At 45.6% G+C, this 15,826-nt stretch overlaps 1 protein-coding gene across 4 annotated transcripts in view; it reads left to right on the top strand.

Moving 5' to 3' along the window:
• The window catches only part of dnc (phosphodiesterase dunce), a 526,810-nt gene that overhangs the window by 190,732 nt on the left and 320,252 nt on the right, over positions 1-15,826 (top strand). The window contains exon 1 of one of the 4 annotated variants that reach the window (XM_084577292.1): positions 11,589-12,240. The exons of the other annotated variants lie outside the window; for them this stretch is intronic. Coding sequence (XP_084433418.1) covers positions 11,666-12,240 — 575 coding nt within the window. The 5' untranslated portion in view covers positions 11,589-11,665. Of the gene's footprint in view, positions 1-11,588; positions 12,241-15,826 lie in introns of those variants that run through there. 4 annotated transcript variants of the gene reach the window in all.

Genomic DNA, 15,826 nt, shown 5'->3' with positions numbered 1-15,826 from the left:
GGCAGTTCATTGCCCTCCGGACTAAACTGTTCACATTGCCCCCCCCCCCCCCCCCCCCCCCCCAAAAAAAAGGACTGTGTAATCTACGTATATAACAAAATCTCCTTCAGGGTCTGCTTGTACTATATCGTTTATGTATATATCGAATAATAAAAGACCTAGAATACTTACTTGCGGGACACAATGATATATTTGTGTGCATGTTTAGCTGCAATTTGTGACTGACACGTATTGTTGTCGATCACTCAAATAACCATTAATTAACTCCAGTGCTGTGCCCCAAATACCATAAATGGAAAGTTTTTTAATAAAAGTAAGGTGGTTGATTCTGTCGAAAGTTTTCGAGAAATCAATAAATATTCCTAATGTCATTTTCATGTATCCTATGGTGTTGATAATAATTTATTTTCGATGCAAAAGTGCAAGTTCTGTTGAGCATTTTGGCCTGAACCAAAAATGTAGCGGTGTGATTACTTTAATTATTTCAAGAAACTAAAAAGTCGAACGTTTATTTTTTTTTTTTTACAGCTCCTTTGAAAATACCGGTAACAGGGACACTGGTCAACAATTACTAATGACGTCTCTTGAGCCTCCTTAGTGTGAAACAATAACCTTGTTTGTTTGTTTTTTTATTCCTGCTGGAAAGATGCCAGTTAAGCGATATATAGATGTGAGTTAGAGGCTTCCACATAAGGCCAAGGGGGTCCTCGCTGTTATTTTGTTCAACTGAACACCTACATCACTTCACCTCATTACAGCATTGCATAAAAATAGTATTACTAATGTCTTTGTTAACATAGAATAGCGCCTCAAGATTATGAACACTCTCCACTAGCCCAGAAAAGTAGCCATTAAACTTATTGGCAAAGCCGTAATCAGCGTATTTGACGCCGTCGATAATAACTGTATCCATTCGATTTGACGAATTCGGTTTCAAAGCAAATTCACCTTCTTCCACACTTATTTCTGGTTACTAACATCATCAAACATGTTGATATGATACGCGTTTCTGGCTTTCTTTAAAGTAGAGTTCGGTTTGTTCCGGTACAGTTTAAAAAGATATTGTTTTAAGAATTTTAGGTGTGATTTACGGCTTCCTATTTCGCTTATGTTTGTTAAAAGGCGTGTACGGAAAACATTGTTTGTGTACCGACGTAAAAGGAGTTATAAGAGAGCTAAACGCTTCATCCACTGAGTCATGTGCATCCTTCGCATCGCCTTTGGTACTTGGTACTGCTCTTCCTTAATATAGAGCAAGTTACTTCGGACGCCGTGGCTAATGGGTCTATCATCGTTGTTCTACTAATCAGCTTATTACGCAATTTATTATTCTAGCATTATTCTAGTATTCGCCGCTGATTCTCCGCAAGAAATTGCGTAAGCATTATTTACGCAGAATGCAGACCGATTAAGTAGCTGCACAAGCTCCTGAGGCTGTCGTGAGTACAACACAGATAGTATTATTAAGCTGAGTTGCCCCGCTCCAAATGTTGTCTGTCAGGTGACATTATTCTCGAGGTGAAAGTGCAGAGAGAGAACGAGGGAGGGAGGGAGGGAGGGAGGGAGGGAGGGAGGAAGGATAGACAAGGAAAAGGCACAAAGTGTGAGCATAGTTACTATTAGTCACTCCCGGAGCTGGTTGAAAACACTGAGCAGCTTCACAGAAACGTTTGTTTTCTCTTCGGTTAGGTTTACCGATCAATATTGCTGCCACCCTTAGCGCGGGCTATAGAGTAACGTCCCAGGGGTTATCAGTGCCATCTGGTAAGTCGTAACATTCCTAGGAACTGTCGCCTATTCTCCCTGTTTTAGCATCTCCGCATGCTGACGCTCTTTTACCTTGCGCAGATCTAACAGAAATGCGTATCCCCCGGGAATCCTAGCTCGACGACCGTACCGAGTCCGACGACCATATGCCTACGAGAGCGAGTCCGTAGCGAGCTCACTCTCATACTTGTGTCCGGTATATTTTTTCTTTTCAAAACTACCTCTGTTGCCCATTGCGATACATGCGTTGCCTTACGAATTCATTTTTTTTTTCAAGGCTGCGGGCCCAATGTCAGTGCACAACAAGATCCCACGGGACTCGACTCCAGAATCTCGAAGCTGCATACACGGGACTCGACTCCAGAATCTCGAAGCTGCATATGCACTTTCTCGGCGTGGTTTTTGCGTCATGTGTTTTGTGACTCAGAAGAATGCGTTTAGAGCGGGCTTTTATTATTCTCGTACATATAAGAAACCACGTTAAGGGATACCTACCTCGATTCAAAGCATAGTGCATTTGCAATGGCGAAATTCTCGTTGTACAGATTTTTTTTCTTGAAGTTATCCTTGAACGCCGTCTGCATCATATCACTCTAGTTATGAATTGATGTTTTTTTCTGCCTTGTATTTCACTATTTTGTCTTGTTTATATCGTTCTTCTTTCTACTGATTTTGAGGTCGGCTTTGTAACAGTGCCCATGCTACAGATTCCGTGGGCACAATACGCGTTATTGCGTAAAGAAAGCGGCCCGAATGCGAGCGCAAAATATAAATCTATTCTATATGCGCACGGCACTCCACGGCGTGTCTCTTTTTTTTTCTTTTTTTTTTTTGCATGCATTTGTTTTCTCCTATATTGTTTTTCAGACTACCTTTATTTGTCAAACTGGTGGCGCCGCCTCGCTACCCTTTTTGTTGTAAATAGGAATGGTGCGAAGGTAAAACCTCTTCCTTCTTCGCGACCTTTCTGTAATGCATAGAAGCGTGTGTGAGAAGCGTGCCGTTATTACAGATTACCTTAATAATTAACATCATCCGCATCAACAACTTGATGGCGGCCATTCTACTATGTGGTGCAATCGACCCGGCTCCTTTTTTCGCATGGAATCATCAGCCAACCTAACAGACCACCAGTGACCTGTTCTCTGAGTTCTCTAAGTTCCCGCCTTCTCTTTGACTAGGATGTCAATAGCGTCATTTTCGTTATTTTTTTTTATCCATGCTGGCTGCGCATCTTTCGGTCCGTCAGCAGTCCTCCCACACTATTTCTTTCAACCCGAGATCCCTGCGCTCAGCTTAACACAGGCAGGCGTTACCACACTGACGGCGAACAAATGCTGCCACTGTATTCAGGGTCTTCTTCTTCGTCGGTAAGAGCTAATGCGTCAAGAATACTTTTTCAAGATAGAGTAGATTTTAATTAGGAAGGGAATTATTGGTTCTCATGAACTTGATTGGAGCTGCGAATCTGCAGAAGAATGATGTGGAGCTTTCGCAGAAACCTCACAGACAGTTCAAGTAAAATTCAATCTCGTCTGAGGATCGAACACAGTATACCATTACATGTCCGGGTGGCCGTTTCGCCGGCGAAGCAAATCAAGACAGGCAACACCTCATGCCGAAGTGTAATTCATCAACAACCTGGATCGGGTCCCAGGGTCGAGCTGCCGATCAGGACGAACTATCGTTGAACTACAAACTTTCTTAGAGACCTCTGTAGCCATGGCTGAACTTCTCCAAAGAGGTGAATACTGAAGGGCAATTACTTTCTTGACTAAACCAGCGAATTATATGCCCTCGGTTTGCGTAAGAATCACTAGTTAATACGGCTTATCATTCTTTTGGGTTGCTTCTTTATTTTCTTTTCGCGTTCTCACTTTCGCGCAAACTGCGGAGGAACTGTTGTAAAACAATGTGTCCACTCAAGCCCCCGACTCTTACACAACAGCACTGCTCGGGTAGCGTCTAAACATATTTGGTTGTTCCCGCTTATCAAAATGATCAGCAGACTACCACACACGTTTTGCAGATGCTTCCTTTTATAAATGAATGGGCTGTAGACAATATATAGCCTTTTTCAAACTCAGTTGCATTCTTTGGACCCGTTTCTTTTGTCTGGTGATGATCTGTAGACGAAATTATGTAGTCTTTTCGTCTATAGACAATCTGTGACCTATCAATGGACTAGTCTAGAACAACTTTCATTTTCTTTTATCTATAGACAATATAAAATTGAATTAAAATTTATTCCGGAAATTACCAACCTAAAATTTGAGACTGTTTAAACACAGTCTTAAATTTGTCTTAGTGTATCACCAAAAAATCTATGGATAATCTATATGCCTTATTCACGGACGTCTATAGATAGTCTACGAAGTGCCTAATTTTTTTTTATTTTTAACATCTGCTTGGCGGTCTCATGATTCAAACTTGAAATTTCAGACTTAACACGCGAGCAATATTCCGCTCCCCTTGCATTCCTGCTTTCCTTAACCTTGCACCGTCGATCGGACGGCATAATGCACTCGCTGCTTCAAAGAGAAAACGAATAGAACGTTTCTAGCTGCGACGCTATACAGGATGAAAATAAAAAGGAGGAGAAAATTGTACCTATAGTTCACGATGTATCCTGATATTGCTTCCACGGAGGATTACTTTCTCTTCTCCACTTTCAAGAAAAATTGAAACGATCAATACATCGGCTTTCCTTTCCTTTTCTTTCTTTTTTCAATGCCTTCTTTCTGTTTTGCCTATTAATCATAGTATTCCGGGACGCTTCGTTCGTTTCTTGAAGGCGGCGGCTCTTTGTTTCTGCTTTCTTTTCTTTGTTATTTGTGTTTTTTCGTCCCTTCTTTTTTTCTTTGAAGAGGAGAGGAGGTACCTTCGCCTGTTGCTTGGACTTTAATTCTTTCGTTTCGTGCGCTCTTTTTCAGCCCTCTTCGTGCCCTCGTTATTGACGCTAGTCTTTTCTTTCTTTCCTTTCTTCTTTCTCCCTATCTGTTAGCCTAGCTCTCCCTTCCTCTATTTCTTTGTTCTCGCTTTTCGAGAGCATTTTCAAATTTTGGTGTGCCTTCTATTACGAGCGGGCTCTGATGGCCTCTCGCCTGATTTTTCCCTGACGCTCCGCTCGCCTCGCGCGTCAATGAGCCGGAGGCGTTTTCTTTGTCGATTGAAATTGCACATTTTATGGCGGCTTCGCAGCATAGCGCTTGTGCTTGATGAGGAAGCTAACCTTTCTATCTAGTGAGGTCTCTCGATCTCCGCCCACTCATTTGGTTGCTCTCGCTGGTAGAGGGACTAAAAGTTTTACTTCCGTTATTGCGCGAACTCTCTTTTAGCTCCGACACATTATGAGAGGTGACAGGTGCGAAGTTGAGTCGAAGCGAGTCCAGCGTCGCCCCTGGGCACGTCGTTATACGGTCCCTCGAGGGTTATTGTCAGAGTTCGGGGGCAATAGGCAATCAAGAAAAATAGAAAAATGGCGGTAAGGTCTCGATGATAGGCACAGTGAGTGATATTACCAGCGAGGTCTTCACCTGTTCAATCATGCGTACATCCTTTTTTTCTTTTTTTGTATCACCGTGGTAACTTTATGGGGTGTCTGATTTAGCCTTAAATGAGTGCAAAAATGTATGTCACAGCATTGATAATGAGAGCCTTAATGAACACAAGAAAATCATTTGAATGTTCGGAGCCAATTGTCTACGCTATTCCGCGTAAAACACATAACCCACCGAAAGTAATCAAAGTAATCGCTTTACTGCTGTCTGAATTTGCTCATGGCTAGACATTAGTGTAATGCCCAATGGCGAAATTCAATGGGTGATCTAAAGCAGGAGCAAGATGTCTGACCATGAGGTGACCGTAACGTCGCGGTCCAATCAAACCTCAAAATCTGAGCCCACGTCGCGGATATAAACACGTTCCTCTCTTTCTAGGTGAATAAAATTCCCTCCGAATCGCCAGTTGCGATTTGCCTTGAGGCCTGCAATCTTGGCGACAGTTGGTACCACCACAACTATTGAAACGGGCACACAGTCATGTGGTTTGCGCTGGTGGCGTGAAGACCCGTAGTTGATCACGTGACCGAGCGTTGACGATGTACGCCATGAGCACGCCAGGCAGGGCTCTCTATAATAGTTATTTCTGTGACAACTAGAACTTGCACTTCGAAGCCGACCACGGCGGCTGCGTTTTGATGGAGGCGAAACGAAGAGGCGTCCGTGTGCTGTGCGATGTCAGCACACGTTAAAGATCCCCAGGTGGTCGAAATTACTCCGTAGCCCTCAACTACGACTCCTCTTTCACTCTTTCCACTTTCACTCCCACCTTCCTCCCTTCCCTTACGGCAGGGTTCAGGTGTCTACAGAAACAAGTCGGACAGATACTGCGCCTTTCCCTTCCTATGAACCAACCAAGCAAGCAAGCACCAAGCTGCAGTTTGAAGCCATGCCACATTCACCTGTGCTTCCTTATGCACAATTAACAAAATATTTTTTTCGCGTTTTAGGTTAGCTAAGACATGAATCTAAAAGCGAGAGACACATCCAGGACACTAACACTGTTTTTGGTCCACGAGCGAGCGAATACTCTAGTGCGCGCTGCGGCCTTATGAACAGTTGCCAGAAACGCAGTACATGTGTCGGTGCCTAATTGATGGGTGCGTATGTCTAACTGTGGGAAGAATGCGAGAAATCTTAGTCTCTTTCTTAGGTTTGGTCCACACGAGAGCACTGACATCCGCAGGGTAGGAGGCGGGTCTGTAAAGTTTAGGCAAGTTAGTGCTGTATCTATTTTTATTATTTTTGCTTTATTAGCAAAATGGCATTCCCTGCGTGCTTATCATATACATCTCTTTTAAGACAAAGTTTAGGATGAAAGGGGGCCAAAATGATAGGAAAAGAAATGTGGAGTATAAACAGAAGGTAAAAGAGAAATGAAATATGTATGAAAGAGTGGAGACCACGTACACGGAACAATATCGGAATAGTATTGAAAATATTACAATTACTGCCTGCTTGCCGATGTTTCGGAAAATCTAACTTTAAGAAGGGACCTCGTCATCTTTGTTTTTGCGAAGACAAAAAATACTGTTGCAGGGCTAACTAACGCTCTATACCCGCCATAAAACGTGCATGTTTCCGTATCCACGAAGAGAGAAAATATATAGCAGAAATAATATATAAGAAGAAAGGTTTTGCACGCTATCGTCCTGTTCTTTTGAAAACATCAGTAATGTACCATAATTTTCGTTAATACAGTTTTTGTGAAATATCTATAGCGGCCGGTTACACGGCAGTTTCTTCTTCAGAATTGTTCAGTATATATCTTAAAATTTTCATCACATGTATATATCGGGCTCATCGGGAATGTAAAATTTGATAAATATTTTTCAGCCGAAATTGAGCTGTGGGAAGTGTATGTACACCGTTTGTGCAATGTATTCCGAGCATTATGGCACTTTCTTCATGACGACAGCTCCAGAAGAGCAAATGTCGCAGATAAATGCCCTTACAGGATCTAAAAGGTTGGCACCAAAATGTTGTCGCTCAGTGTCTTAAGTACTTCTTATTCTGCTCTAAAGCGAACGCGCTGACAGTAACGTCATCCATTTTAAGCCATTCCTGGATGTAGACGTAAGATCACCTGTCTCGAATCATGGAGTTGATTTGCATTTTATAGCAGATACTTCCGCAAATTTGGTCTCGTACCGAAAGGACTGGCGTTTCATCGGGATATTGGGATTTCGCGAGACCTGAAATTTTTGAAGTGTTATCGACGCAGTTCTGAGTGGAGGCCAGACAAAGTGTATTCGACAATAGAAGATGAAACCACCCCACCCAAGTCTGCGAGCGGAAAATGGAAATTTCGATCGCTTTCCGTGAAGTGCATAGAAGCAAATTGTTCCCGCGGGTCATAACAGGATTGCAATAAGAGCTTCACTATTCTTCTCCATTTATTTTTTCTGCCAAAGGTGACTTACCTTCCTTCCTTCAGCCCCATTATTTTCCAAAAAATTGTCTGCCTTTCCTCTTCCTTCACCGACGATGCTTCTTTGCTTCGTTCTCCGCTGCCATTGTTGTCAGAAGAGTACTGTTTCTTTTTTTCTTTTTTTTTTGTCCCACCGTGGTTTCTTTACGTCCTCCCGTAAATTATAAGGCCTTTAAGCGCGGCAACTTTTCCTCTTTCTGTGAAACTGGCCTGTATAGATTTTGAACCAAATATTCCCGGTCAAACAATATTATCACCGTAGCTACAAATATCAATACCGGCACAGTTCTATATTTTTGCTTTCGGCGGCGCGTACGCTGTCTCGTTAGGGACTGATTAAGGAAGACTACAATAATAACAGTTATTCAATATATCAATTAATGAATTTTTTGTTCACTTTAATTTTAATATAGTGATAAAAATGAGTTTCCATAGTGAGGGATTGCCTCTTGATCATCTCCGGATAAACTCGCCGGCGAAATAAAGATGAACGGAAGGGATAAACGTTTTTTGGCGTACGCTACAGTTTCTTGCGCTGCCTCTTTCGTAGTTTATGACAGCTCCCGGAAGAATCAGTCCCATTAAGAAACAGAAGCTCCATCGTACATACAGGAACCGTTCCTTTGTTGCCACATAGAAGATTGTTCTCTGCTGGTGCGTCATATGGGCGAGCTGCACCGTCAGATGATGGCCGCAATTACGCTGTAGCAACATCGGAAGCAATGCACATCTTAGCGTTGTGCCTGTTTCCCACCGACCACAGGAAGAAAGACGTTCGCTGATCGCTGCTCGTCGTCAAAACAAAGCCTCTCCGGCACGCTGCTCTCTCCCCCTCCACTTCAGCGAGAGTCGTCGTAAAGGGTTTCCACCAAAGGAGATGGGAGAGCGTGTATTCTGGAAGACCCATAAAGATGTGAAGAGAAGGGAGGAGAGGAAACAGAGGGGCTTCTGCACCCGTCACACGCGTCGACCGGGATCTTGGCTCACGAGCGACACGCACTGTAGACGTGGAGAGAGCTTGAGGGCGGCGGTATGAGGGGGAGGTGGGAAGAGCTCGGGCTTCTCTGTTCCAGGCCCCTCAGCTCGGCAGCAGGGCTTCCCGGCGGAACAGCCACCTACCCGTTCTTTCTTTTTTCCTTCTCTCTTTCTCTCATCTTTCTTCTGGAGTTTGGGCTGGAGGCTGGCACTAACGCCTGTTTTTTGTCTCTCTCTTTCTCTTTTTTCTTTCCTTGTGTTCTTTCCTCGCAGCTTTTTGTTTCTCTCTGTCTGCTTCCCTTTCACAACTCCGTACGTCTGAGCTCGAGTGCGCGTGGTTGGGAAGGAGGCTTGAGAGAGAGAAAGGGAAAGTAGAGGGGTGAAGCTGCTGGCTGAACTAGCGCCACGGGGCACCGTCCCGGCTCTGTTCCAAGGAGCGGCACGGGTCGCCGTTCTCCCGGCCTTTCCTTTCGCACTGGAAAAGCCGACTTCTCTTCCCTCCTGGCCCCCCTCCTTCCCCGACTATCTCGCGTGTGCCCAAGAGAGTGCAGAAGCCAGGACAGCAGAAGCAGCAAGCAGCGGCAGCAGCGGAAAGCGAGGAGCTGCTTCGCTCCATCCCTGTCGCGGACCGTGGAGCCCGCTTGGCTCTCTCCTCCTCTCAGGCGACGAGCCCCTCGTAGGAGCACCCAAGTCGCACGCGCACCTCCCTTCTGTGTCTGTGTGTTGCCGATGCTGCCTGCTGCGAGAGGCGAGCCCGCCGCCGCAGCCCGCTTGTTTTGATCGCGACGTTCTTCGTCTTCGTACAACCCGTCGACTAGGGGGAGGGTGCGCTCGTGGGGGCTTTGGAAACCTGGCTGTCTTTGTTCGCGATAATGCGCCGCAGTTCGTTCGCTGTTGACGCGAACGCTTTCTGCTGCTCCCGCCACCGCCATTGCTGCCGGACGATTTTCGCCACCACAAAGGCCACGACGTGGGACGTCCAGGAAAACCTCGTGTCTTGGCTCGGCTCCACTGTTCCCTGGAACCTTCCCGCGTCGATGACCACGAAGTGTCGACAGGGTTGACCATTAGTGATTCGTCATAGACTGTCTGCTTACTGGTCTTAAACTATCGGATGCTTGATTTATTTATTTTCATTGTGGTCTCTGGTGAACATTGCTGGGAGTTTATTCCTACCTTCCAGGCCGGATTGCTCAGGCGGACCTCGTGTCTTGTCCGGACTTGTCCGGGCTTGACTGTCCTTTGGGACCCGCCAAGACGTCGATGACAACGTGGTGTTTATGGTGTTGACATTTTAAGGGAGACGGGGATTGAAGGATACACCGAGACCCATTTGCTCCGAGAATCGTAGTAGAAGATCGCGTGATCATTGGCGCTGCGAACATAGAATCCTATCCCGCGATGAACATCGACCGGCCTGCATACTGCGCCTCAGACTGGTGCCCATGTGTTTCGCAACGACAGTGGTTGTGAATGTTTATTCTGGGCCAGTGCTTCTCGCAAGTCTTCAGTACTCTTGTCATTGGTTCTTCGCGTGCTTGAAGGCTCGTCGTGGTCCGGCTTCGACTGCGGTGGTGATGTGACGTAGTCTTGTCTCCAGCTTCGGATTTCGTGGTGTCCCCAATGAGTACTCTTGTGTACTGTCCTTTGAATCCGGTAATACTGTGGTCAGCATCAGTACCTGTCGTCTACGCTCTGCGTCATTGACTGTCTGTGCCCCTTTCCCATTTGACAGCATCACGATCCCTCAAATGTACTGGTTGCATTTACGAAGGCATCTTTACGGACAGCGAAAGTCCAGTGACAGTTACCCCTACGCGCTTTGCGCTGTACTCGCACTCTCGCTGCAGTAAGAAGCTTCGTCACATTGACTTGACTCGCTCTGTTGTAACGGCTCTTAGAACTGTGAACCCTTGATCCCTAGAATCTGACATTTCAAGAGACAAGATATATGGACGAGTCTGCGCAACGTTGGACAAAGATCTGCGTTTCGGCTTGATGACACTGTCCTATTGTTACTCACGCGCCCACTGTTTCGGCTTCAGCTGCCAAGAGATTTGAATCTGGAAGCTGACGGAAGGGCTGACGTCAGCTGACCGCCGCTCGGATATACTAGTGCGGATGCTAGTGGGAGCTGTGCGCCTTGTGGTTGTTGATCTCGACGTCGGCTGACCTGCGCTCCCCTCAATTTGGATACACTTCCGTGGGAGCTGGTCTTCTGGTGTGCCCGTGTGTTTGATCGCACATTGGTGGAGTAGTGCGTGCCGTGTTGCCAACAGTGCTTGTGATGCTCGCACCTGTGCTATGAAGCGCACACGCGCTTACGTGGTTACTTGAAGAATGCCGCGTAGGTGTCCGCTGCCTAAGTGCCTGCAATCTCAAGGCTAGTTTTCACTGTAAAAATAGTTCACCGGTAGCCATTTGAGTGTACCTTTGCAATCGCTTGACTACGTGTAAACTGCCGAGGGTAAGTTAACATCCCGTTCGGGCAATCCTTCACGAAAGCTCAGGTAACCTCTAGTGTAGTGAAGGCTACTGTACATATCCATGATACAAAACTTCTGTAGACTTTGTTTCGTCTAATTTAGCTCTACTGTCACAATGATTCGATAAAGTAGTTTACTCAGCTTGTTTAAAGCCTTCCGAGTCATTTAATACGCAAAAAAGTGCAGTTCTCGAACTTTGCTAACTTATGATCATGTTGTGTCATCCTCTTGTAAGCCAACAGTTGACTCGTTATAGAACGAATTGTTTATAGTTAGTTCATAGCTCACACCAGTCGGCGTTATCCTCGTACTGTCTCCCCGTCTTTCTCGGTGAGCCAAAACCGTTCTGAGTGCTTTCATCTTGAGTTCGCGTCGTGTCGTTGGCGTTCTCATCAGAACGCGATACTCTGAAGCCTCCAAGCGCGACCGTGCATCCCGTGGCGCCCATGGCAGACGGAGCTCCCAAGAAAGTCCTGGCAACAACGGCTGGGCTCGGCCATCCTCGCCGCTGCTCAGATGTGGTGCTCGGCGCCGCGGCCGTGGGTCCGTCGGTGTGGTGGTGGGATCTGCGCGGTTCCCTATCCTCAGTGCCCGTCGTGTTCGCCGTGTGCTTTCTGCTGGCCAGCGCAGCCAGTTTCGTGCTCGCCTGGTCGACGGCATTGGGTGTCATCTTCACTGCGGCGTCGGTGTTAGGCTTAGCGCTGGCCACCACAAGACCTCATGAACCCGCGACGCGGGAGTCTTCGTCTTCGGCGACGACCAGCATCGTGGCTGCGGACACCCCGGAAGATGACGGTGGTACATTAAGGTCTTCGTCGCGTACGGTATTGGTGTCGGCGCCCCCAGCGGTGGACTCGAAGCCGTCGTCCAAGTCAACGTCGCCCGTTCGAGAGGAACCGACGAAGAGCCGGGGCTCTGGTCCCAGCTCGCGTAGTGCCACGATCGGTGCCCTAGGGCTGTCTCATCAGCACATCATCTACCTTCGCCGTCTCTACCAGCGGCATCACGGCCCCGGCTTCCGGTAATAGCGTACTCCACTCCAATTCGCGGAAACTCCTGTCTGTACCATGCTTTCACGGTGGTAGCTCTTTCAGGGGGCGTGTTCCGACACAAATGGATTTGCTGTCAACTGCCTTGAACGCGGTAAAAGGAAGCAGGTAACTAAACAATTAATACCGTACGTTATCTCATACAGCGAGAAATCTCAAAATGGGGCAATGAAGCAATACACATTCTAATGAATTTCGGTGTGAAAACTGGCAATAGGTTTGTTGGTGACACAAACAGTGATAATTTCCCATATGATATTTTGGCATACCGCTAATACTGGGATAATGACTGTGCTCAGAATATGAAATTTGGGTTTGCACCAAGACTTAGGCTAAATGGAAGCTTTTGTTGTGCAGTCGAAGTCACCTAATTTGAGATGACAGGAACACCGACGGCAATGACAGTGGGTAATTGGTTCATGATTGCGGTGGCGACGACTACGCATGCGGCGTACCTCAAAAGCAAATGATCCACGCTCGACACACGGATGCGTTGCCGCATTCAGCGGTCGGTATCAAAACGCAGCCTTGTTCCAATGAGAAAAACTGTCGATGTTTAGGCCTTACTGGTTACTCGCGAGACTAGCCTTGCAATGGCAGGCAATAGATTTGCCATTTTAGTGGTTTTATCTTAGGCTAAGATGATCACGGTGATAACGATGAGGATGATCGACAATTTAGGCGACTGCCAGGTTGAGACTTTCAGCAATTGAAGGCGCAGTTACGTGCCGAGATTGTGCTCTTGCACCACTCGCATTGGCAGGTTTAGGAACGTGAACCTACCTGTTCTTTGTGTTGGTGGTGGTGAAAACGTTTAGTAAAAATAGAGATTTCATACAGGTTGCTCTGGGGTCAGGCTTTGTCTTTGTGTTGATGAACAGGAAGCACTTAGGGGATATGGTGCACATTTGCGATGCAGTTAGGCGTCATCAAGATTTGCCGCAGTCTGGGCGATGTAATATCCCGAACTACAACGCAATGCATTAATTTTTTTGGTTGCCGCAGCATAAGTGCGGAACTAGTTGCGTTGGCTAAAAGCTTCCTTTTGTGCTTAGACGCGGAAGTATCTGACATGTTCTTTATCATGAAAGAGGAACCGGCAACTCCTACAGCATATCAATATACTGCACCGCCATGAACTGGAAGATTATGTGGCGGCTCGATGAATGGAAATGAGCCTCCGCACTGGCGCCCGCAGCGTATGAGTAAAATGAATGAGAATCGCGCATCAGAATATACTAGCAAAGAAAGTTGGTTTGCGAGTTTCTTGTTGCGTACGCGGCATACATACATACATACATACATACATACATACATACATACATACATACATACATACATACATACATACATACATACATACATACATACACACATACATACATACATACATACATACATACATACATACATACATACATACATACATACATACATACATACATACATACATACATACGTACGTACGTACGTACGTACATACATACATACATACATACATACATACATACATACATACATACATACATACATACATACATACATACATACATACATACATACATACATACATACATACATACATACATACATACATACATACATACATACATACATACATACATACATACATACATGCATACATACATACATGCGTACATACATACATACATACATACATGCATACATACATACATACATACATACATAAATGCATACACACATACATACATACATACATACATACATACATACATACATACATACATACATACATACGTACGTACGTACGTACGTACGTACGTACGTACATACATACATACATACATACATACATACATACATACATACATACATACATACATACATGCATACATACATACATACATACATACATACATACATACATACATACATACATACATACATACATACATACATACAAAATGCGCACGCGCGAGTGTGTCTGGGGTACAATGCTGCTGCAGGGTACAATGTGTCAGTATAATGAAAGCCCGCCGACAAATAGTCGACTCTACATACGTGGACTCGGTAGCACCGGGTCGAGTCAGTGTCGGATAAGTGAGGTCACGCTTACTCGACCCCCCCCCCCCCCAAAAAAAAACTTTGTGCCTACATGTAACTCGCTTCTAATAGAGTAAGTATAGCAGCGGCGCCTAGCATCGAGATTTGCACTTATTGCACAAGCTTACTGCTCCGTGTTGCCTTTTACTGTCGATAGTTTCGCTCGTCATTTTTTATCGCTGACGACGGCTAGAAAGCATTCCATTTCCCAGACGCTCGTAGCCGCGCCAGAAGCTTTTTGACCAGAGTTACTCGTATTTCAACTCTCTGACTCGGCAGCATCTACATGCTTCTAGGCAAACAGGTCAAGTGAGTTAACCTCCTGCAGGCGAGTTAACTCGACTGGCTCCGCCGCCTATTTTACTCGGCCCGACTGCGTATACATGAGCCCGACAACTAGTTTTTGTTTTTCTCGAAAGGTCAACTCTACCCGACTCTGTCGAGTTCGTGTGTACAGGCTTTTATGGGACTATGAAAATGCGGCGCTTCGTTTCCTCCGCACCGAATCTAATTACGACATTCATGAACTGTCGAGTCAGTGACACCTGATAGCAATGCCGTCGCATTTATTCATAACACTAGAGGAGAAGGGATGTGATTTTGGTTGGTTGGTACTGTTCGAAAGCTACCTAGCTGCCCAGGGTTCCATCCCGGCTAATGAATAGCCCGGAGAGCCAGTGCTTGTTTCGTGAATTTATGCTCTGCGACCATATTTTTTTCAACTGCGTTCCCGACGAATTCTGGCTATAGGGTACTAGTTAGTTGTATGAAATTTTGGTTCGTTCTTCCTATCAGATGGATATGTGTCCTGTCAGGCTGTTTTACTTCGGTCGTTAGAAGACGATGAGGTTGCTCGAGCAAATTTTGCTGCTTACAAGTGGTCCTGTTCTTCGTATGAAAACATTCCATGGTTGACCAGGCCACTTGGGGCCGAGCTCTCTCTGATTTGCTGAGTGCCACGCATGCCAAGTCGACAAAAACATTCATAAAATACTTGTGATGGCTTATAACGGTCGTATTACTCAGAGAAATACGAACCTTGGCAATGTCATAGCATTGTGAGCATATTTTTGCCCCACTTCCTACAAGAGTCTGGTGCGTGATATTATCGGCTTTGCTTAGTTTGCTCTCCTTAGTTTAGCAAGTGCGAAGTATGGGCAATACGTTTCAGTTCGCTTTCGGCTCAACGTTTCAGAATCAGGCTTCTTCAGACAAACTTCGATGAATTGAGCGATTGGGATCTTACGGTAACGCACTACAAAGTTTTGGGAACACTTTAACTTAAGAGGCCATTGCGATAGCCATGTGTTCTGTAACAAATGCGCACTGAAGTAAGTTGAAGGCGAAAACATGCAGTGCACAGCGTGAGAAGAGGAGGAGGAGGAGGAGGATGGGGAGGGGAAATGTGAGGATATTAACCAGTAAGGTTTCCGGTTGGCTATTCTACACTGGGTAAAAGAGATAATGAGAAGA

This window comes from Amblyomma maculatum, chromosome 8 (assembly GCF_055883805.1).
Source record: "Amblyomma maculatum isolate TAMU_Amacu chromosome 8, ASM5588380v1, whole genome shotgun sequence".
Taxonomy (NCBI): Eukaryota; Metazoa; Arthropoda; class Arachnida; order Ixodida; family Ixodidae; genus Amblyomma; species Amblyomma maculatum.
The sequence above is the reverse complement of the archived record's forward strand: the minus strand, read 5'-3'. Positions and strand labels throughout refer to the sequence as shown.